Raw genomic sequence first — 18,447 nt, 5'->3', positions numbered from 1 at the left:
CTCCTAACATGCAGGAGTGACAGGAGGACGACGCTGGTATCGGCTATGGGAGGCACCAGAGGCAGTAGCTAGTCCCGAGCTCCGCCGCCCAGGCCACCCTGTTACGCAGCGAGGCTGCTACATTCGACCCGGGCGGCCGAGCTGCCAGCAGGGGGTGACAATGAGGAGGCGGAGGGGCGAGCTCTCGTTCCCTCTCGGCTCCAGTGCTCTCATCTGAGCTGAGAGGGAACAGAGGGAAGGAGAGACAAGCAGCAGCACAAGACTGAAAGAGCTGAAAGCTCTAGGAAGAGACTGAAAAGTGAAGCCAGCTTAGTGTTGGTTGTGTTTACCTCGTTTATTTTGTGGGAAAATAGAAACAATGGCTGCTGCAATGTTGAATCCTGCCTCCAGCGTCCTCCTTGAGCCCGGGGCAGCACATGCCGTGCTACAGAGATACATTTACTTCCAAACAGTGGGATCTATCTGTCCACCATGTAGCCATGAGGGACAGGGATGCAGCCTTACTTCCTGCTCTACAAAGCAGGGGTGTGGCTAAAATAAGACTCCGCCTATGAACTAAATCTATCTGCTAACCTAGATTTGAATCAATGACGTGAAGAACCATATAGTAATTTGGCATTTCTATTCTGTGCACAACGTTAGTGTTTGATTTGAGACAAGATCCAGGCTCTAGATAGAAAGACACACACACACACACACACACACACACACACACACACACACACACACACACACATATATATATATACATATAAGTGTGTATAAGAATTAAGACACATTTACACTGACAATGTGTGATGAGTTGGGAATTAAATGACAGTGATAGTGAATCTGGGTGACCACTACTGAGTCAGTATACTCGTTTCACTGGCTTGACCAAAAGTGATTCAGCGCAGATTCAAGTACAGCTCATTTGTTTGAAACTATGTCCAAATTCACACTGAGGTATGAAAACACTCCCTGAGGAGACCAATCCCTGTAAGAGTACTTGCTCATCATGAGTTTTGGCTGAAACCCAAACTGCAAGGCAATCACAGTTTGCCACTGTGTCGCCAGACTGGGCAAGCGCCCAAGCGTTGGAATATCGCCTGTTAGCGCCACTGTGGAGCACTACAGAATCGGGCACTGACCCAAAGCTGTGGGAATGCTGCACGTGTATGTGTGTGTGAGCGAGTGTGGTGGTAGACCGGGCACTCGCCCAAATCCCACACCATAGCCGAATGTGTATCCAGCTGGGCCGAAGCTGTTTTCCACGTGTGTGCGGCGTGTTGTTGGTGTTTCTGCTTGTGTCCCATTATCGCTCCCCCTGTTTGGGCCTCCTGTGGACTGGGCCACCAGCCAAAAGAGCTGTGTGGGCAGACCCCATTCACGTTTTGGGGGTGGGTGGGTATAACTGTGGCCTCTGGGGGAGGCTAGATGACTTTTCCTCCCTCAGGCCTCAGGTCAGAGGCATTAGCACCGAGGTTAGGGGGCTAGCCATTCATTTCCAAACAGTCGGCTTTGAAATTGTATTTTTAATTAGCACTGGATATGTTTGCACCTTGCATCTTAAGTGTTCTGTTAGATGAGCCTGCATTGTAGCTTGTGTCAGTAATATTCTTCCATCATTATTCCCTTAAGCTCTGTGGGCTACAAATCAGTTTACAAATATATATATATATATGGCTGTTATTTGCAGCTGTCATTATTTTTCGCGCTGAAGTTGTGTATATAAGGCATGTTTCAGCCCCTACTGCTTTTAAATAAGATACAATTCAGGGCAGCCAATCAAAACAGAGCCCATTTACATATATCAGTCTTAAAGGCAAAGTAAGAAAAAGGCCTGATTATGGGTTTAAGAGAGGTTGGACAAAATAGAGATTGTTTTTGTTCCATAAAAGTACATTAGTGTTACAGTGGCACTAATATAAAACTGTGCATCCAGGGGCCCCATTCTCTTTAGCCAAGGCCCCAAATCACTAAATCTGCCTGAAGTATCACAGCTGTTTGCAGAGCAACACAGTGCAAACTGCAGTGAAGTCGGTTATGTGATGGCAGAGTTTATTGTGATCCGTTTATAAAGCTGAAAAGAGGATTCCACCGATTTTTCAACATTTCTGCACATTTCTATCATGTTGTGACTTTAGATAAACTAGTTCACAGTGGTGGTGAATGGAACCAGACGTCTGTCGTGTTTCCAGCCAATCTCCCTCACAGAACGTGAAACATAACATGGTTACAATTACAGACCTTTGCCAAAGTTCAAACACCCCTGTTCAAATCACATTTGTTCATTTTTTAGGTGAAAACTAACAAATACAGTAAACAAACTTAAATATGGTATTTTTCTGCACATTTTAGTGCACAGTGTTTATTTATTTGCTGAGTTTAGCATATTTAGGAAGGATAAAATGTGCCATAACTTTTGCACAGGCTACATTTTGTTTTTTGTTTTTTTGTCCAAAATGTTACATTTTGTAAATAAACAGTAAAAGTGCATTAAAATGTGCAGGCGTACATTCTCTGATGATAAGTTCACTTATTTTCACTTAGAAAATAAAAAAAACATTCATTTGATCAGGGTGCCCAAACTTTTGCATGAAACCAGAGGGCGAAATACCCCCCTGGTATTTGGGGGGGGTGGGGTCTCATGTTGGCTGGCTACTCCAGCCTTGACTGGCTGCTAACTCACCCACGACAGCGGCACTCATGCTACCTTCAACGGCAGAAAAATGTTTGGTGTAATGATTCGGACTCTTTTCTAGTTCGGCAACAAACTCTTCCTCACTGAGATGTTCCACATGTGTTGTTCAAATGTGCTGCACCATACTGTAGAGCTTTTCAAAGGTGTTGCGGGTATAGGTACAGTTGCAAAGTTAGGAAGGACCAACTGCTACAGCGCCACCCTGAGGCAGATCAGTGCTCCATCTCTAATTAACTAAGAATACCAAAGTCAGAAGCTTGATTGTGGGTGAAGCAGCTAAACAATGAGCTTTCCCTGAATTTGTATTTGAGTACCTAATTTTCCCCAATGCACAGCCCACATCCTAATAAGTTTCTTTTCAGGGACCCCCAGAATTTTCATTTTGAGATATTCAGGGGGTCCAAGAGAGATAAATGAATTGCGTGTTGACTGAGTTTTATACTATGTCGGAGAAGTACACACAGGGTGGTCTGAGTCAAAATAGCCCCCAAAGAAAACTTATTTTTTCAGATTTACCAATATTTTACCACTGTTTTACTAGTTTACCATCACAGTACATGTAAAACAAGAAGACATGTTGGTTGGATATTAAATACAATTGCTATATTAATGATCTCTGGTTCCCATCACCCCTGTTATGAAGAAAAGGTTGTTATGAAGGTTCCTCTATCTTGAAGGAAATTGGTGCATGTCACGGATTCTCCCTTTGTCCCTCTGAGACTGTCTGTTGGTCCCTCTCTATGGTAGCCATGTGCCTTTTGTTTTCTTGTACCATGTGCTTTTGTTGTTGTTCTGCATCTCCTCCCTGGTCCTGCCCCCTTGTTGCCTGCTGCACCGGTCTGTGTTGATTAGTCCCAGGTGTTTCTCAGTTGTGTTTGTTCAGTCTCTGTCTTGCGTTGTGGATGTTCTGGTGGATGTTACCTTGTCTTGTGGTTCCTTTCATCTTATAGTTTGGTGTTTTGTTGTCGTCGTCATGGACTTGTCTGTTCTTCGAACCTCTGCTAGTCTGGACTCTGCTAACTCTAATTTGAATAACAGCCAGCCTTGCCACAGTAATGGTGCTTCCACATGAAGTTGCCACACATTAGTGCAGTGCTAGTAGTACAACGGTACACTATATATGTATTTATAGTCATTTCCCTTTTCTCCCTTTTTTTCAGTAGCTTCTGAAACATGAAACACTAATGTCTACATTTATAACAAGCTATTTTCAGATGTCTAAATGAGGAAATGTCTAAGAGTATAAAAAATCAAAGACAAAAATATTGAACACACAAGCCACAGCTGCAGTCAAGGTGCTTCATACTGGCCTCTATACAGTATATACAGCACTGTGCCAAAGTCAGAGACCAACCCTCAGTTATTTACTTTCCAGTCAAAACAGCCATGAAGTACAAGTGATTCATTTTTCAGGTGATATTTCTGAGGAGATTAGATGTAAGATAATCCCCTTGCGAAAGAAAGAGGAAAGTCAAAGTAAACGAGGTGTAAAAAAAAAGAAATTTCCAAACTGGAGTTCAAAAAGTGATTAAAAGCTACAGGGGAATGGAATTCCTAACACCCACCCGCAAGACCTGGTAAACACCAACACTGCCCCCATCAGAAAAACAGCACTTCAAGCTTTGATCTCTGAGAGAGAGGAGAAGATCAAGCTGCTTCAGATCTGAAAACATCCACAGGTGTTTCTGTCCATCCTTCCACTGTGAGAAGACCACTCAGCGCTGTGGGTCTGAAAGGATGTGTAGCTGTCAAGGAGCTCTCACTGACACATCAAACCAAGAAGCTGCTGGTGAACAGTGGACTGACCACCCCAGAGTCCAAACCTCAGCATCACTGACTACAGTGTGCATATATATATATATATATCCTTAAAAATGACCAACTTGTGATTAACAATTAACACAGTAAAACTAAAATTTATCACCAACACTGTAAAAAGTGGAACAGGGCAGAAGTTGATTAAACGTTGCTTTGGTTCATTTTAAACAAATTATTTTGCTTTGCATTTATAAGTATTTATTTGAGTTTATTTACTTGTTACATGAAGTAGAACAGTGCACTTTTACTCTGGGAAAACAGAAGATGCAGGACTTGTGAACTTAAAAAATTACTTTTATTCTGATGAACCAATAAAATTATGTCAAATATTTACAAATAATTAGTTCTTAGTTTCACATTACGGGTACGTAAATCAATAATCCACAAACACTCGTATGCACATACACTTAGTAGCCTATATACCCTGTACTGATTTCAGGGATCAGGAGGAATGCCAAACAATTCAAATTTTTACATAAAATAACCCTGATTTTTTTTTTTAATAATTATAATTATCATAACATTAACCATAACAGATTTATAAAACAAATAAGCATAATATCAAAGTCACAATTGTTTCCAGGTTATGGGTGGAGTTTGAAACAAATAAACAAAACAGTATAAAAAATAAAGGATAAAAATGATAAAGACTGAAATTAAGTGGTATGATATCTTTGGCAAATTTTGTACCGCAGTAAATACATTCAAATATTAAGACGACACACGACACGCAGAGAAAAAAACACCAAGATTTGTTCATAACTACTAGAAAATTCAATAAAAAACATACAGATTTCTTAAAGACGCGATTCTTCCATTTATTCATAGGTTCAAGCCATTACTTTCTCCGTGTTTTATGGTATGTCAGAACTGTTGAGATATTTTTTCCTCTTTTTTTTACGGGTATCTCCAGCTTTGGTGGATGCTACAGATATGTTTCTAGTGTGTTTTTTTTCCTTTTTGAAGTGAACAGGTTGCCATGAATTCTGATTTTGCCTTGCATTAGTCACATCGTTTTCTTAAAATCTTTTTTTTTCTTTTATTTCAAAAATTCAGTAAAAAAACGTTTTCATCGGTCCCTCAGGAAAGAATCTATTAGTAAATAATTACAGAAGGAGCTTCAGATTGTACACAGAAGGCCACAATAAGATCATTACCAAGTCCTCAGTTCGTTTTTAGTCGGCTTATTTCAGCGGGAAACCTTTGAAGTTGACCTGGACTAGTGATCTGCTTCGAAATTGATTTACTGATTTCAATTTTACGCAGTGAAGATGAATAAAGGCAAATTTGTTTGTTTTGCAAAACAAAGCCCTCCTTTTTTGACTGGTTGCACAGACACTGTCAGGCTCTAAGCTCTAAACGAATGAATGAGAGTTAATGGTATATGTTTGTCATTGTGCCTTTTGGGTTTTATTATGCAAGATGAACATTTTCGTGGGGAAACATTTTTTGCAGGATTGCTTTGAAAAGGCATTTCTGAACCTTATAGATGGCAAAAACCACTCTAAGTTGCTCAACACAAATATGAGCTATGGGTGTTATTAGTTCAGTTGGAACAATGCAGAACATAAAAACGACAAAATCGATTTAAAATAAGTTTTTGACCGCACTCAATCGAAGGCATTGATGTATCACACTGATCCATGTTTTTGAACATTCTTAAAAATAAAGGTTCCTAAACGGTTCTCAGCTTGGACTTATAGTTCTAAGAAAAACTAACTGCTCTAGATCCTGAACATCATGTGGAGGTTCTTTAAAGCTACACTACGTACGTTTTCTCTGGTGGGAATATGTACTTTCAAGCAACGTGCGGAAGAATATTTTGTAATGTTGGTTGTACTTCAGTTCCCTTCCCCGAGCGGATGAATCTGATGATTGCAAGTGCAGATGTGAAAGAGAACTCAAAGAGAACTTAGTCAAAACTTGGTGAAATGTGTGATGTGAGTGAATTATCTGTTATTGTCATCATAACTTCGTTTGATCATAACGTTGATTTTACATTTGACATAAACATCAAGCCAGACCTTCTTTTTGGGACTGTGTGTTGGATGTTAATGCAGAAAGCAGTATGACGTGGTCAGCAAAATCCTGAATTAATATATACAGAGGAATTTTAGAGGAATTTTAACTCAAATTTCGACATAGTGCAGCTTTAAACTTTTATCTTGTTTACGTTTTTTTTTTTTGAGGTTCTTCAGGGAACAAAAAGTGGTTCTTCTATGCCATCATTCCAATAAACCCTTTTTTGGCATATTTATTGTTTATCGTGAAGCGAAAGGAAAATACTCTTGTCTGAAAATCGAGTCTGAGGACAATAAGGAACAAGGTTACCTTGCCATTGACACTGTCAGAATGCTTCCTTATCCTAAAATTATTTTCTCCTGATGGATTTGCCGCCGAGGGAATGTGATCAATGGAATCGTTTTAATATGCCTAATCCTGATGGCATTGGAGAAAGGGGTTAGGAAGATGTGATGAGATTATAGAGGGGAGCCGGAGAGCCGGAGAGCCGGAGTGGGTGGGAGGAGGCGCAGAGCAGGTGGGGTGGGATAGAGTGAATGAGAGAAGATGAGAAAAGAGCTTGGACGTTTGCTTTTGATGGCACAGCAGGTTTTAGAGCGTCCCCGTGGGGAGGGGTTGCGTGTTGGTGACCTGGCAGAGGACAAAAGGACTGTGTGTGTGCGTACGTACTGTATGAGTTTGAAAGGAGGTGACGTGAAGGGCAGGAACCACACCAGTAAAGCCCACTTTGTGCTACTGCTCAGTGTCACAACTGTCAATCACTGTCCTCGGAGCCAATGGGAGGGTTCTCAGAACCTTCCGGTGTAACCGCTGGGGTCGAGTCAATGGCAAGGCAATCCGTTTATAGTCAGTATGGATAATAGGAACCACAGGTTTATTAAAGCAGAAACAGCTGCTTTAAGGGCAATTTACATATTTTCATCGCTTTGTTAAACATTACTATTATGCTCGTTAAAAAGGTTCCTGGCTTGGATTAGTCTTCAAGGGCCAGATGTGATCTCGTAAACACATCTGGGGACAACTTGTTTAACTTCTGTTGCTGTACTGCTCCACAGATTCCTCAAGTCATTTTATTTGCTCTTAACAAGAAGCAAAAGCAAACTAAACTAAAATGGAATATTTACTGTCAGAAATATGAGTTACACATTGAAATTGAGTAGAACTGTGGAAGCCAAGATGGGATCTGTAAGACCAAGACAAATCTATGAAAACCTGGTCAGGAATGCAAAGCAAAACCCCCACATCACTACCAAAGACCTACAGGACAATTTGGCTGGCATTGGAATGGTGCACTGGCCCACTGTGTAGTTTTGCTGGACAGTCATCCTCTACATAGAGGGGTCATCAGATTGTAACCTTAACTGTAAACTCATCTCGAAAGTCATTGTCTGAAGATTGGCCACAATCAACAAAGGTCTGTTTGAAGAGAATAGGAGCAGCATGTGATGAAAAGACCGCCTTTCCAAGCAAGTGCTGGATCTATTAGGATTTTGGGTAATGTGGCACAGGGAGTGTTGTGGGAAGAGGCATAGCGGGAAGAAAGGATCCGAAACATCAGCAAATTCTGAAATGTCCCTCAGTAAGTGAAGAGTCTGAAGCTAGTTTCTACAAGCTAGATAGTGAAGCACTATTGTTATCTAACAATTTTCCCTTACTTGATTTAGTCTCACCATAATCTGTGTTCCCTCCCATATTTAGCCCGTAGGTTCTCATGGTTGTCCCCACATGACCTTAGTATGAGATCACGTCTGGCCTCGCAAGACTAAGCTTCACATTATCTGGAAGTTCTTCAGGTTCTTCACACTCACGATTCATTGACAACAAGAAGTTTCTTTTTGGAACCAAATGTGTCCGTCTATGCCATTGCTTCAAAGGTCCGCTTGTTAAGTGTACGGGTTTATAACTGCTACCTTCTTCATATGGATGTGTGACTGATGAGGGATGTAAATGATTTACCAAATAACCAATAAACAAACAATTGTTAGAACAGTGCCATCAGTTAAAAGACATTTATTTCATTTCATTTCCAATAAGCAGCCGTTCCTGTTTGAATTGGCCAGCTTATCATTCAAGTTAAGGATGTTTTTGAATAGTACACAGGCAATTCACTGCTGTCGGAGCAAAACCTCACATCGTTTTTTACATAATTTTAAAATACCTATTGTCCCTTTTATTGTGTGTAAATTTCAAGATGAATGGACCAAAAGAAACAGCCTAAAATGACATGAAAGAATGACGGGTTCCGTTGACTTACATTAGAAGTAAAGCATGTTTTTTCCTTCTTCTGTAAACTTTGGAGATGCAGGGTTTTGGTCCAACAGCAACGAATTGATCCCACTACTAGAACATAAGCGCTGCTAAAAATAGAGGTTTTCCCTACCAATTTTTCAAAAGCCAACATCTACAAAGTGATAAAATAGTCAAAACATGCATTTTAGAATTGATATTTTGATGCGCCGTGTTTTGGATTTCAGACTTGCTAATTAATTAATCTTTAACTAAATTGTCTAAACTTGGCATCCCTTGTGAATGAATATAGAAAGTATGTAGCAAGGCGATAAAAGGACGGATGAAGGAAGGATGAATTTTAATGAGCAGGTTGAAATGTTTACACTGTTAACATCAGTTTTACAGAAGAATTTTTGAAGGTTCTACTTAGCAGGAAAAATATCTGGTGCATTTTATTTTATTTCTGTGTACAAGTGCATGATCTTCACCGATTCCATAGACTGACCTGGCCTCGATTGTTTGGTTTTATCCACGTGTTTGATTAACTAGCCTGGCTGATTGCATTTTAAGAATTGTTGCTCGTTCTCTTCAGTCTGAAACACACGTCTTGTCAGTGGCACTGTGTTGATTGTTGATTGGTGGGGTCAAATCGTGACCTTGTGTCATGCAGACTGGTTTGTGTTTTTTTTTTTTTTGTTTTTTTTTTTGTATTTTAGCGACACGTGGTCAATGCGGATGACTCAGTAGAAAAAGTAAAGGCACTGTCCTCGATTTCAGCTGGTGTACTTCAGGTTCATAATGCCTCCGACTAAAAGGTTTAAAAGGTCAAAGCTCACCAGTAGCACTGCGGTGAACGGCATCAAGGGTTTCTTTAGAGTTGCATAACGCGCAACTTAAGGTCTACAAACGAAGGTAATCCTAACACTACCTTACACTCCAAAACGTCAAACATAAAAAAGTGAAAACTATCAGCTTCTTTTCATATATATACTGTATATTCATAGATATATTCCGTTGTTTTTTTCCACATTTCACGTCAAGGTTTTGGTGTTTTGTTACTCGCTACTAAATCTACACTGTTTTCTCCACTTGAAAGCTACTCAATGCACAGTGTATCGAAAAAAGAGAGGAAAAAAGGAAGAAAATACCTGGGAACGCACATCACAGACGATAGCTAAATAAAGGACACGTTTGTCTTTCCTCATCCACTAGAATCTAAAGTTAGATATGAATACTTCAAAACAAAAGCTCTGGTGGCGGCTGTATAATACATCTGAGAAGGACACACAGGGACAATATCAGCACGATGGGGTCACATACAGGTCGAGTTTGAGTTGGGTAAGGCCTTCACCTAGGTTTCATGCATTGTCTTGGCGCAGTTGGTATGTTTTCTTCCCTCCAGAATGAAAGAAAGAATGAACAGCACTCAGAGAGAGAGAGAGAGAGAGAGAGAGAGAGAATGAGAGAGGGTGGAAAATATCTCGGATTGATTTATCTCTGTGCTTCCTGGAGCATTTTGAAAGGTATCTTTGGGGGCATTGAAGGAGATAATGACATCACATTTTTTAGAGGGGAGAAAGAATGACGTCACTTCCTGTCGAGTTAGTTCTCTTCTATGCCGTTTTTAGAGAATGTACAGCTGTATGCAGATGTTTGGGCACCATGGTCAAAGGACATATATTGCTGATTTTTGAAGTGAACAGAATTCGTCATGACATCTGCATGAGACAAACTTAAATATGACACCGTTCTGCAAAGCATAAGCGTGATTGCCATGTATTTGCTGAAAACGCAGCTGGCAACTGTGGTCACGCTTTCAGTTTATCCACGAGTGATTTTACTCATTGGGTCTGAATCCAAGTTGTAGACAATTCCAGAGCATAATAAATTCTGTGACCCTTGAAAACTTGTGCTGCCTTCTAATTGAGTGACTGGTGATCTTAAACTAAAGACTCTTACAAAGCAGGAGACGTAAAGAGATCTAAATCATTCAGTCTTGAACTCACTGTCCAAAACATCATCTACAAATGAAAACAACTGTGGAAGTAAAGATGAGATCTGGAAGACCAAGACAAATCTCTGAAAAGAAAACTAGTGAGTATGCAAAGCAAAACCCCCACATCACTACCAAGGAACTACAGGGAGGTTTGGTTGGCATGCGAATACTGATGCAGTGGGTCATCAGAAGGAAACCTTAACTGTGATCTGAGTAGGAAAGTCATTGATGTATGGCTGCAATCACCAAAAGTTTGTTTGGAGAAAAAAAGAAGCAGCATTTGATGAAAAGAACACCTTGCCAACTGTTAAGCATAGAGTTGGGTCTATTATGACTTGACATCTAGTGGCACAGTGTTGTTCGCTGTGCGAATAGAGGGGAAAATATAGAGGGGATACTAAATATCACAAATTCCACAAGATAATGTCCCACAGTTTGTGAAAAAACTGAAGCTAAAACGACGCTGGCTTCTACAACAGGACAGTGATGCAGAGCATCTACAGAGCAACCATGAGTGCTCTAAATTAGAAGCGTTCCACGAGGAAAAGTGGGGAAAAAAAATCCTAAATCACAAATAGCAAGACTGGTAACTGGCCACAAGAAACATTTAGAGGTGATTTCAGCCAGTGGGGGTTGTATTAAGTACTGAAAGGGTGCCCATTGTCCAATGTCTTAAATTCAGCAAAGAAATAATCCTTTAAAATTTCCATAAATGTCAGGTTTTTCCATGCAAAGCTGGTGTTAACTTCTTTCCACTTAGAAAATCAACAAATTGTGTCATTTGACCATGAACCTTTGCATACAGCTGTCTTGGTATTAGACTGTCTGAAACCTCTTTCAACAGCAGGGACCTCCAAACTTGGATATTCAACTTGGAAGTTTAACAAAAGGTCTTTTGCTAGCATTGTTAACTTGTGTCCGCGGTAAACCTTTACACATACATTTATATATATTACTCTGTCTCCATCATAAATAGCTTTAAATCTGACAAAACGTTCGACCAGGGCATTCTGTACACAAGTAAACAGCATTTATCTACACAAAGAAGGAGGAGAAGAGTCGCTACGGCGTTTCCACGCTGCCGTCAAGTCAGTCTCATTATAGAACAACTGTGCCCATCGTGTGCTGCTCATAATACAATATGATTATAATTCAGCGCGTCAGAAAAAAGTTCGGCTTATACTTCATCACAAGTGTCACAAGTGGGATTGAACTGTACACATCACCATCATTCCATTAGCATTCGTTAGGTTTTTCAATTAGAAAAAAAACGATGTTAGCATGAGGGACATAAACATTCCGGCTGATTGGAGATCCAGGAACTGGGCCTGAGGCGATCCTCAGTTGCTTGATGGTTTTCTACGGCTAATTTCACTTGGACTGAAGAAAATAAAAGTGACTTGAACTATGAGAATGAAATGTCAATGATCTAATCTGGTTCACGGTTATGTCTGCTGCGTCCATCGTGAGCAGTGAACAGGATTAACTTGCTCAGCTGACGGTTTTTTAGGTTCTTTTAAAGGATTACAGCGTTTTTCAACCTCCATCTGCCCGTTAGCTTCTGGTCTAAGCATGCCAACAGGTTTTCTCTTCCTTTTACAGGTCAACCATGCAATACATGCAGATAGACATTAGGCTGAAAAACACTGATTCCTTTAATGCCAGTGTTCTGACCTGAGTTAACAGTCCATGTTTCCAGCCCTCCCTCAGACCTTTGAGTGGTAAGCGTCCTGTTTGGTTTCAACAAGAAAATGATCTATACTCTATGGTGCTGCATAACAAAGCTGGCGCAGGATTACAACGTTGCAGTCATTCTGTACAAGGGTGGCGTGCTGATGAAGTCAATAATAATGTAGGCTTAAATCGTGAAGTCATTCCAAGCTGCCAGAGATAGATAGATTGTCTATTTACTCCCACCTTAAACGTCTGTTAGATGGAATTTGCGGAATAACTCAGAGTTGAAATGAGAAAAAGGATATGAAAATGAATGTAGCAATTTATGCGCAATTAAAAAAAAACAAAAAACTGTTTGAACAGAATCTAAATTGATCTCGCCTTGCTCGGCCCACGAATGTGTTCTTTTGTAGCAACTGTTTTTGTAGCAACTCAGCCTAATGGGAAACTGTGGCGCGTTGCGTCTCGTACATAATGTATGTATGTCAATTATTTTCATTGTTTACATGTGTTAGCACTTCACAATACAACACTAGGCTATTATGAATTCTATGTTGAATATTATTATGAATTCTATGTTGTTGTAGTGACAAATCTGCCACCAAGCTACCCCCAGCTTGATTACAAAACAATCCACACGCATACGAAATAAATATCATTTGAAATAAACGACAGCCTCTAAAATAAGTTGCGCGATACACATTCTCATTAGGACGAACGGAACTTTTGCCAACTTCCTGTAAAGTTTGTCCAAACTAGCAATAGTTGCTATGAAAAAAATGCATTCATGGGCAAATCAAAGATACACAGATTCTCTGTGTGAAAGGCAGAAGCACTTGTATGCTGCAGATGAACTGAACTGTATGCACTGTGTGTATGTGTGGCCCAGTGCTGCTGCACAAAAATGACCCGGGCAAAACTGAGCAGATGAAAGGGCACGTGAGCTTGAGTGATTGTGATTGGCAGGAAAACAACGCGTGCTCTCATCTTCACTCTCTTCTCCATCCCTCCTTCTCTTCTTCCTCCGCGTGCAGGCAGTCTCGTGTGGGCCATCGCTGGTGCTAGCTTGTCTATTCTCCTCCCTCTCTTTTCCTGTCCTCTTTTCCCGCTCCTCCTCTCCTCTCTGGCATGGTCAGTGGCGGTCATAGGCAGTGGCTGTCGCCGCAGCAGCAGGCCCCGCCCCCCGCGTGGCTGCGCTGTAGTAGTAAGGAGATCCTGGAGGGAACACAGGAAGACAAAAGCGTCCAACGTGCACATTAATATTACCATTCTTAAATGTTAATACACAATATTAAAGTTCTGGTGTACCATAACACCGACTACTCTACTAGATTGGTAGAAAATAGAGGGACCATGGACCTGGCTTGCTCCCTCACTGGCTCCACAAGGGGGCAGTATTAGCACTCAAGCAGCTTTTATGTGCTGAAAGGGAGGAAACTGGCACGAACCCACACCAGCAAGAGCTCCAATTTTATGAAGTAAAATTCTTGAAACTAATGAAAAGTCTAAATATTAAGAGCATATATATTTACAAGGATTATGGTATGGCCTATTTAAACCAAAGGCATTAGTAGAGAGCCCTACATTTACACTTCTGAATACTTCATTATTGTTTTTGAAAAGTTGTTTTGATTTCTTTTAAAGTAAGTTGAGATGTTTAGATTCATCATGAGTTTAATTTGAATAAAAAAACAACTTTATTCAAAAAATGAAATGTCCCACATTGTCATACCACTACCGAAACAGAATCTGAGTTTATAGGTGGGGCCTTCTTTGAGCCACACCCCTGAATTTTAGGGAAGGAAGTGAGACCGCACCCCTGTCCCTCGTGGCCACATGCCGAGCAGTTAGATCCCATTCTTTTGAAGTAAATGAAGTCTAGAAATCAGTGTGGAACATTAGGAATCGTCACTACAGAAACACGATTTATAGAAACATTTTAATCATCATAAAGATGTAATGATTTTGTGTGTGTACAGCTGTTCAAAGCTGTGTTTGATAGTCCTGTATTGAATAGTGTTTTTGAGTTCTTTTCGAAATGAGCTGAAACAGTCATCACCGAAACATTTGGTAAAATCTCGGCAGTGTTATGATTGTTTTGTCGGTGTCAAAATGGAATGTTCAGTCATGAATTTGACTAAAATCAACAGGATTAGGTAGAGGGTCACTCATATATATTTAGCTTATTACTATCTCTACGAATGCCTTTGGTTTAAATCCATTATAACATAATCCTTGTAAATATCTATGATCTAAGAGTAGCGCTTCGCATGAATGGCCCTAACCGTCACCACAAGATGTTGAAGAGCGGTAAGACTACTAATGAGTAAACTCTCAGCTTCTCACTAAGCTTCTTCAAAGACGTTGTTAGAAACAATTCATTGTAATATCATTTTTTCCATTGTTCATATTCTCTCATAGGTCATATCTTTGACAGACAGTGTGGGCACCATTACATTTGTTCAGAGAACGAGCCAAACAATGATTTGGAAAGAGGCGTAACTGTCTGTTTAACATCAGCATGGTTTGGAGGTGGAGAAGCTGGCGACTCTACCAGTGTCAGTCTGCGCTGCTACTCTCAGTGAGACGCCGCTGCCGCTGCCTGAGGCCGTACCCCGCAGGAAAAAACCCATTTCCAGCATACAAGACACAGATCCATCTCGATCAGCGCGTGCTGCCGTTAAGTGCTGATAGACCTCTCAAAGATGAAAAGCCTTTAGTATCACACAGGCTTAAGAGCAGCCCATTTTTCTTCATTAGACAGAAACAGGGAGCGAGAGCGAGAGAGAGAGAGAGGGTGAGAGGAGAAATTCGAGATGGAGAGAGATGTTTTATGTTGTTGCTGTTGCAACAAAACATTCCCAGCTTTAATGAATGTTAATGTAAAATTTTACTTTAAATAGTCCATTTAAATAATTTTGACCGTTTGTGTTGGTCAAGTAATGATGAAATGTCGATATGATGTAAAAGGCAGTTGGATTTACAAGTGTTAACAAGGTACAAGGTAACAACTTATTTGAAGCCTGCTTACATAGAGACTTCATGACACACGGACAACATTTACAAGGCAATAGTGGAGTATTTCTCAACAGCACCTCATAGTGACAGTATTTGCAGGATAAAACCATGTTTTTATGTTAATGAAGTAAATAACATTGGGCTGACAAAAAAGCCCTTAAATGACGTTTGTTCCGTTTATACGGCTGGTATGAAGAACTTATAATGCAGGCGCCTAGTTAAGATCAGTTCTGTGAGTCTTATGCATCTGACTCTACGTACAGTTACAGGGGAATGATGTTTAATGCCAGAGTTATAAATGGAATAAATGTCCTTCACTTCAGTTTAAGGGACCTCTTATCAATAAACTGTCATTTACTTATAGCACATAAAACAGCTCATGTAATCTTTTTATATGTGAATCTCTTCAGAAATTCTCAAGTGACCCATTTTAAATGTTTTTTCAGTGCTTAGGAATGAGGTATGAGGTCTTTATATATGAAGTCCAATAAGAAATGGAAAGGAGTTGATACAACAGCAGCAATATGTTCAATCACAATGTGTTTAATTTGAATTTGAGTGTTTGTGTAGAGTAAATATGTGATTTTTGTGCTTTGTAGTCGTTTTTAGTTCATTTTTAGTTTACAGGAGCATCGTGCTTGCGTATTTAAACACTCCGATTTGAAGTAATACTTTAAAGGTTTGCTCAGAAACTTTTGCAACTTCAAATAAAACATGGAGACTCTTTTACAAGCTTTAAGTTTATAGGTGCAGTGTGTAAGATTTAGTGGCATCTAGTGGTGGATTTGCAGATCAACCAGCTGAGTACCCCTCCCTCACCCCTCCCTTTTCAAGCGTGTAGTAGAACCTACAGTGGCTGTCATGTTTTTGCTTCTTTGATGATGAGAATTTACACATCTATCTATCCCTTTTTCAAAATGTGGGTTCTCAAACTTCTCAAAACGCAAAATAGTTGTTCAGTACCAGCAACACCACTGATTATTTTTCTTTCTATGAGAGAGAGAGAGAGATTTGGTGCTGCACCACCCAATTTAAGCTACGACTTCAATGTAAAACATTAAAGCTACTCTCTAGAGCCAGTGTTTGGTTTGTCTGTCCTGGGCTACTGTATAAACATGGCAGCCTCTGTTGGAAGTGCTCCCTATCTAGGAATGAAGGACTCTAACAAGATTAGATTAAGTGACCCTTATTAGTCCCACAATGGGGAAATTTCATCTCCACAATCGAACCCATCAGTGCAGTGAAACCACATATACACTGGTGAACACACCTGCCCGGAGCAGTGAGCAGCCCTATCCGCAGCACCTAGGGAGCAGTTGGGGGTTAGGTGTCTTGCTCAAGGGCACCTCAGTCATGTACTGTCAGCTCAGGGGATCAAACTGGCAACATTCCAGTTGCAAGGCTGGTTCCCTAACCTCCAGCCCATGACTGCCCCCACAAAAGTTACCCAAAAGACAAGCTACACAAGCTAAGAAAACACAACAGTTTGTAGATATAGACATCCCCTTTAATCTTGCACACTGCACCTTTAATCTAGAACAGTCGAAGGCCTTAGCACTGGCATACAACTGGCATGGAATCCCACAGGGGAGCAGAAATTAGCACAATCATATAGGTGTTTTTCCTTGTTTTTGACTGAGTTTTGACACACGAGGCCTGAATTGAAGGCTTAGCTCTAATATTCACAGTTCACCACTGTCTTTTATCCAAAACAGGGTGTGAGACGGTGTTTACTGTTGACATCAAGGTGACTGAGACACTGATTTTTGCCTTAGAACGTAGACGCACACGTCTGTCAAAGCAGTATCAACTCTGACACACCGAGCAAAGTGACAAGAAATCCCCATGGAACACACACACACACACACACACACACACACAGACAAACTGCTCTCCCTTTCCTCTGTTACCGACAGATACACGAGTCTACAGTACTGTACAAAAATTTGGATTCATTTGTCAAACTTATAATAATTGATTAGAATTTAAAGGGCCTAATGCCAGCACTCACTTCATTAAACATCTAGTAACAAACCACTAATATGGCTTTAAAAGATGGTATTTTTTTATTTTTTGGGTAAGGATTCAATAAATATTCTCCTAAAAATATAAAAATATACATTTATTCTGAATGCTAGCTTTGCAAAATGTAACTTGGGCTGAATACAAATACTTGCTTTCTGTATTCTGGATATATATTCCCAAAACCTGTTCTGGAGCATCCCAACCCTGGAGACATATGAGTAATGTGACTAACAAAGTCCTTTTCTGTAATATGATACGCAGCCTTCTTACAGAAAAATGCACAGGTGTATGCAAAAGTTTGTGCGCCCCCGGTCAAACGACATATTTTGTTGATTTTAAGTGAGAATAATTTAACACACGTCTGCATATTATAGTGCACACTTACTGTTTATTTGCTGAATTTAACATATTGGAAAAACATTAAACGCAGAATGTGGCCTATGCAAAAATGATAGCACTCATTTTGTTTCTTTCTAGTATGGCAGCTAATAAATAGAAATTGTGACTAACAGTTGCAGAAAAATGCCGTATTTTAGTTTGTTCACTGTGGATGTATTAACTTTGGCATATGACTGCAGCCACATTACTGTAATGCCTCGCTTTGCACCGCGCCAACTCCACACTGGTGGTGACTGAGGCTAGTGGGTGTGGTTGCTCTGTATGTTTGTGTGTGTACCTGTAGGCTGTGGGGTCTGGCTGGGGAACAGGCCTGACGAAGCTGCTCTCTCTGAGCCCAGAAGAGAACCGTACTCCTGCTGGAACACTGTGAACAACACACGAACATGCACATATCAGCCTGTGAGCATGGGCAGTGTTTGTCGGTCAGAACACCTGCCTGCTTCTGTAGCCTTCTTTTTGTATGACTTGCCAAAGCCTTCGTTCTTCTATCACTCACACCTCTTAACCTTGTCAAATTCTGACGCCTGGATTGTGTCTGTACTTTTGTCCATTTTTATAGACAGAGTCGTGTTGACCTATTTCT

The 18,447-nt window shown here is 40.4% G+C and overlaps 1 protein-coding gene across 2 annotated transcripts in view; it reads right to left on the bottom strand.

Moving 5' to 3' along the window:
* Window positions 1-4,782: 4,782 nt before the first annotated feature.
* pax5 (paired box 5) overlaps window positions 4,783-18,447 on the bottom strand; it is a 103,620-nt gene continuing 89,955 nt past the window's right edge. For both annotated transcript variants that reach the window (XM_037533071.1, XM_037533072.1), the window contains exons 10-11: window positions 18,142-18,228; window positions 4,783-13,637 (exon numbers count right to left, since the gene is read on the bottom strand). In XM_037533071.1, coding sequence (XP_037388968.1) covers window positions 13,555-13,637; window positions 18,142-18,228 — 170 coding nt within the window. In that variant the 3' untranslated portion in view covers window positions 4,783-13,554. The remainder of the gene's footprint in view (window positions 13,638-18,141; window positions 18,229-18,447) is intronic.

This window comes from Pygocentrus nattereri, chromosome 22 (genome assembly GCF_015220715.1).
Source record: "Pygocentrus nattereri isolate fPygNat1 chromosome 22, fPygNat1.pri, whole genome shotgun sequence".
Lineage (NCBI taxonomy): Eukaryota > Metazoa > Chordata > Actinopteri > Characiformes > Serrasalmidae > Pygocentrus > Pygocentrus nattereri.
This window is presented reverse-complemented; position numbering and strand designations above follow the sequence as displayed.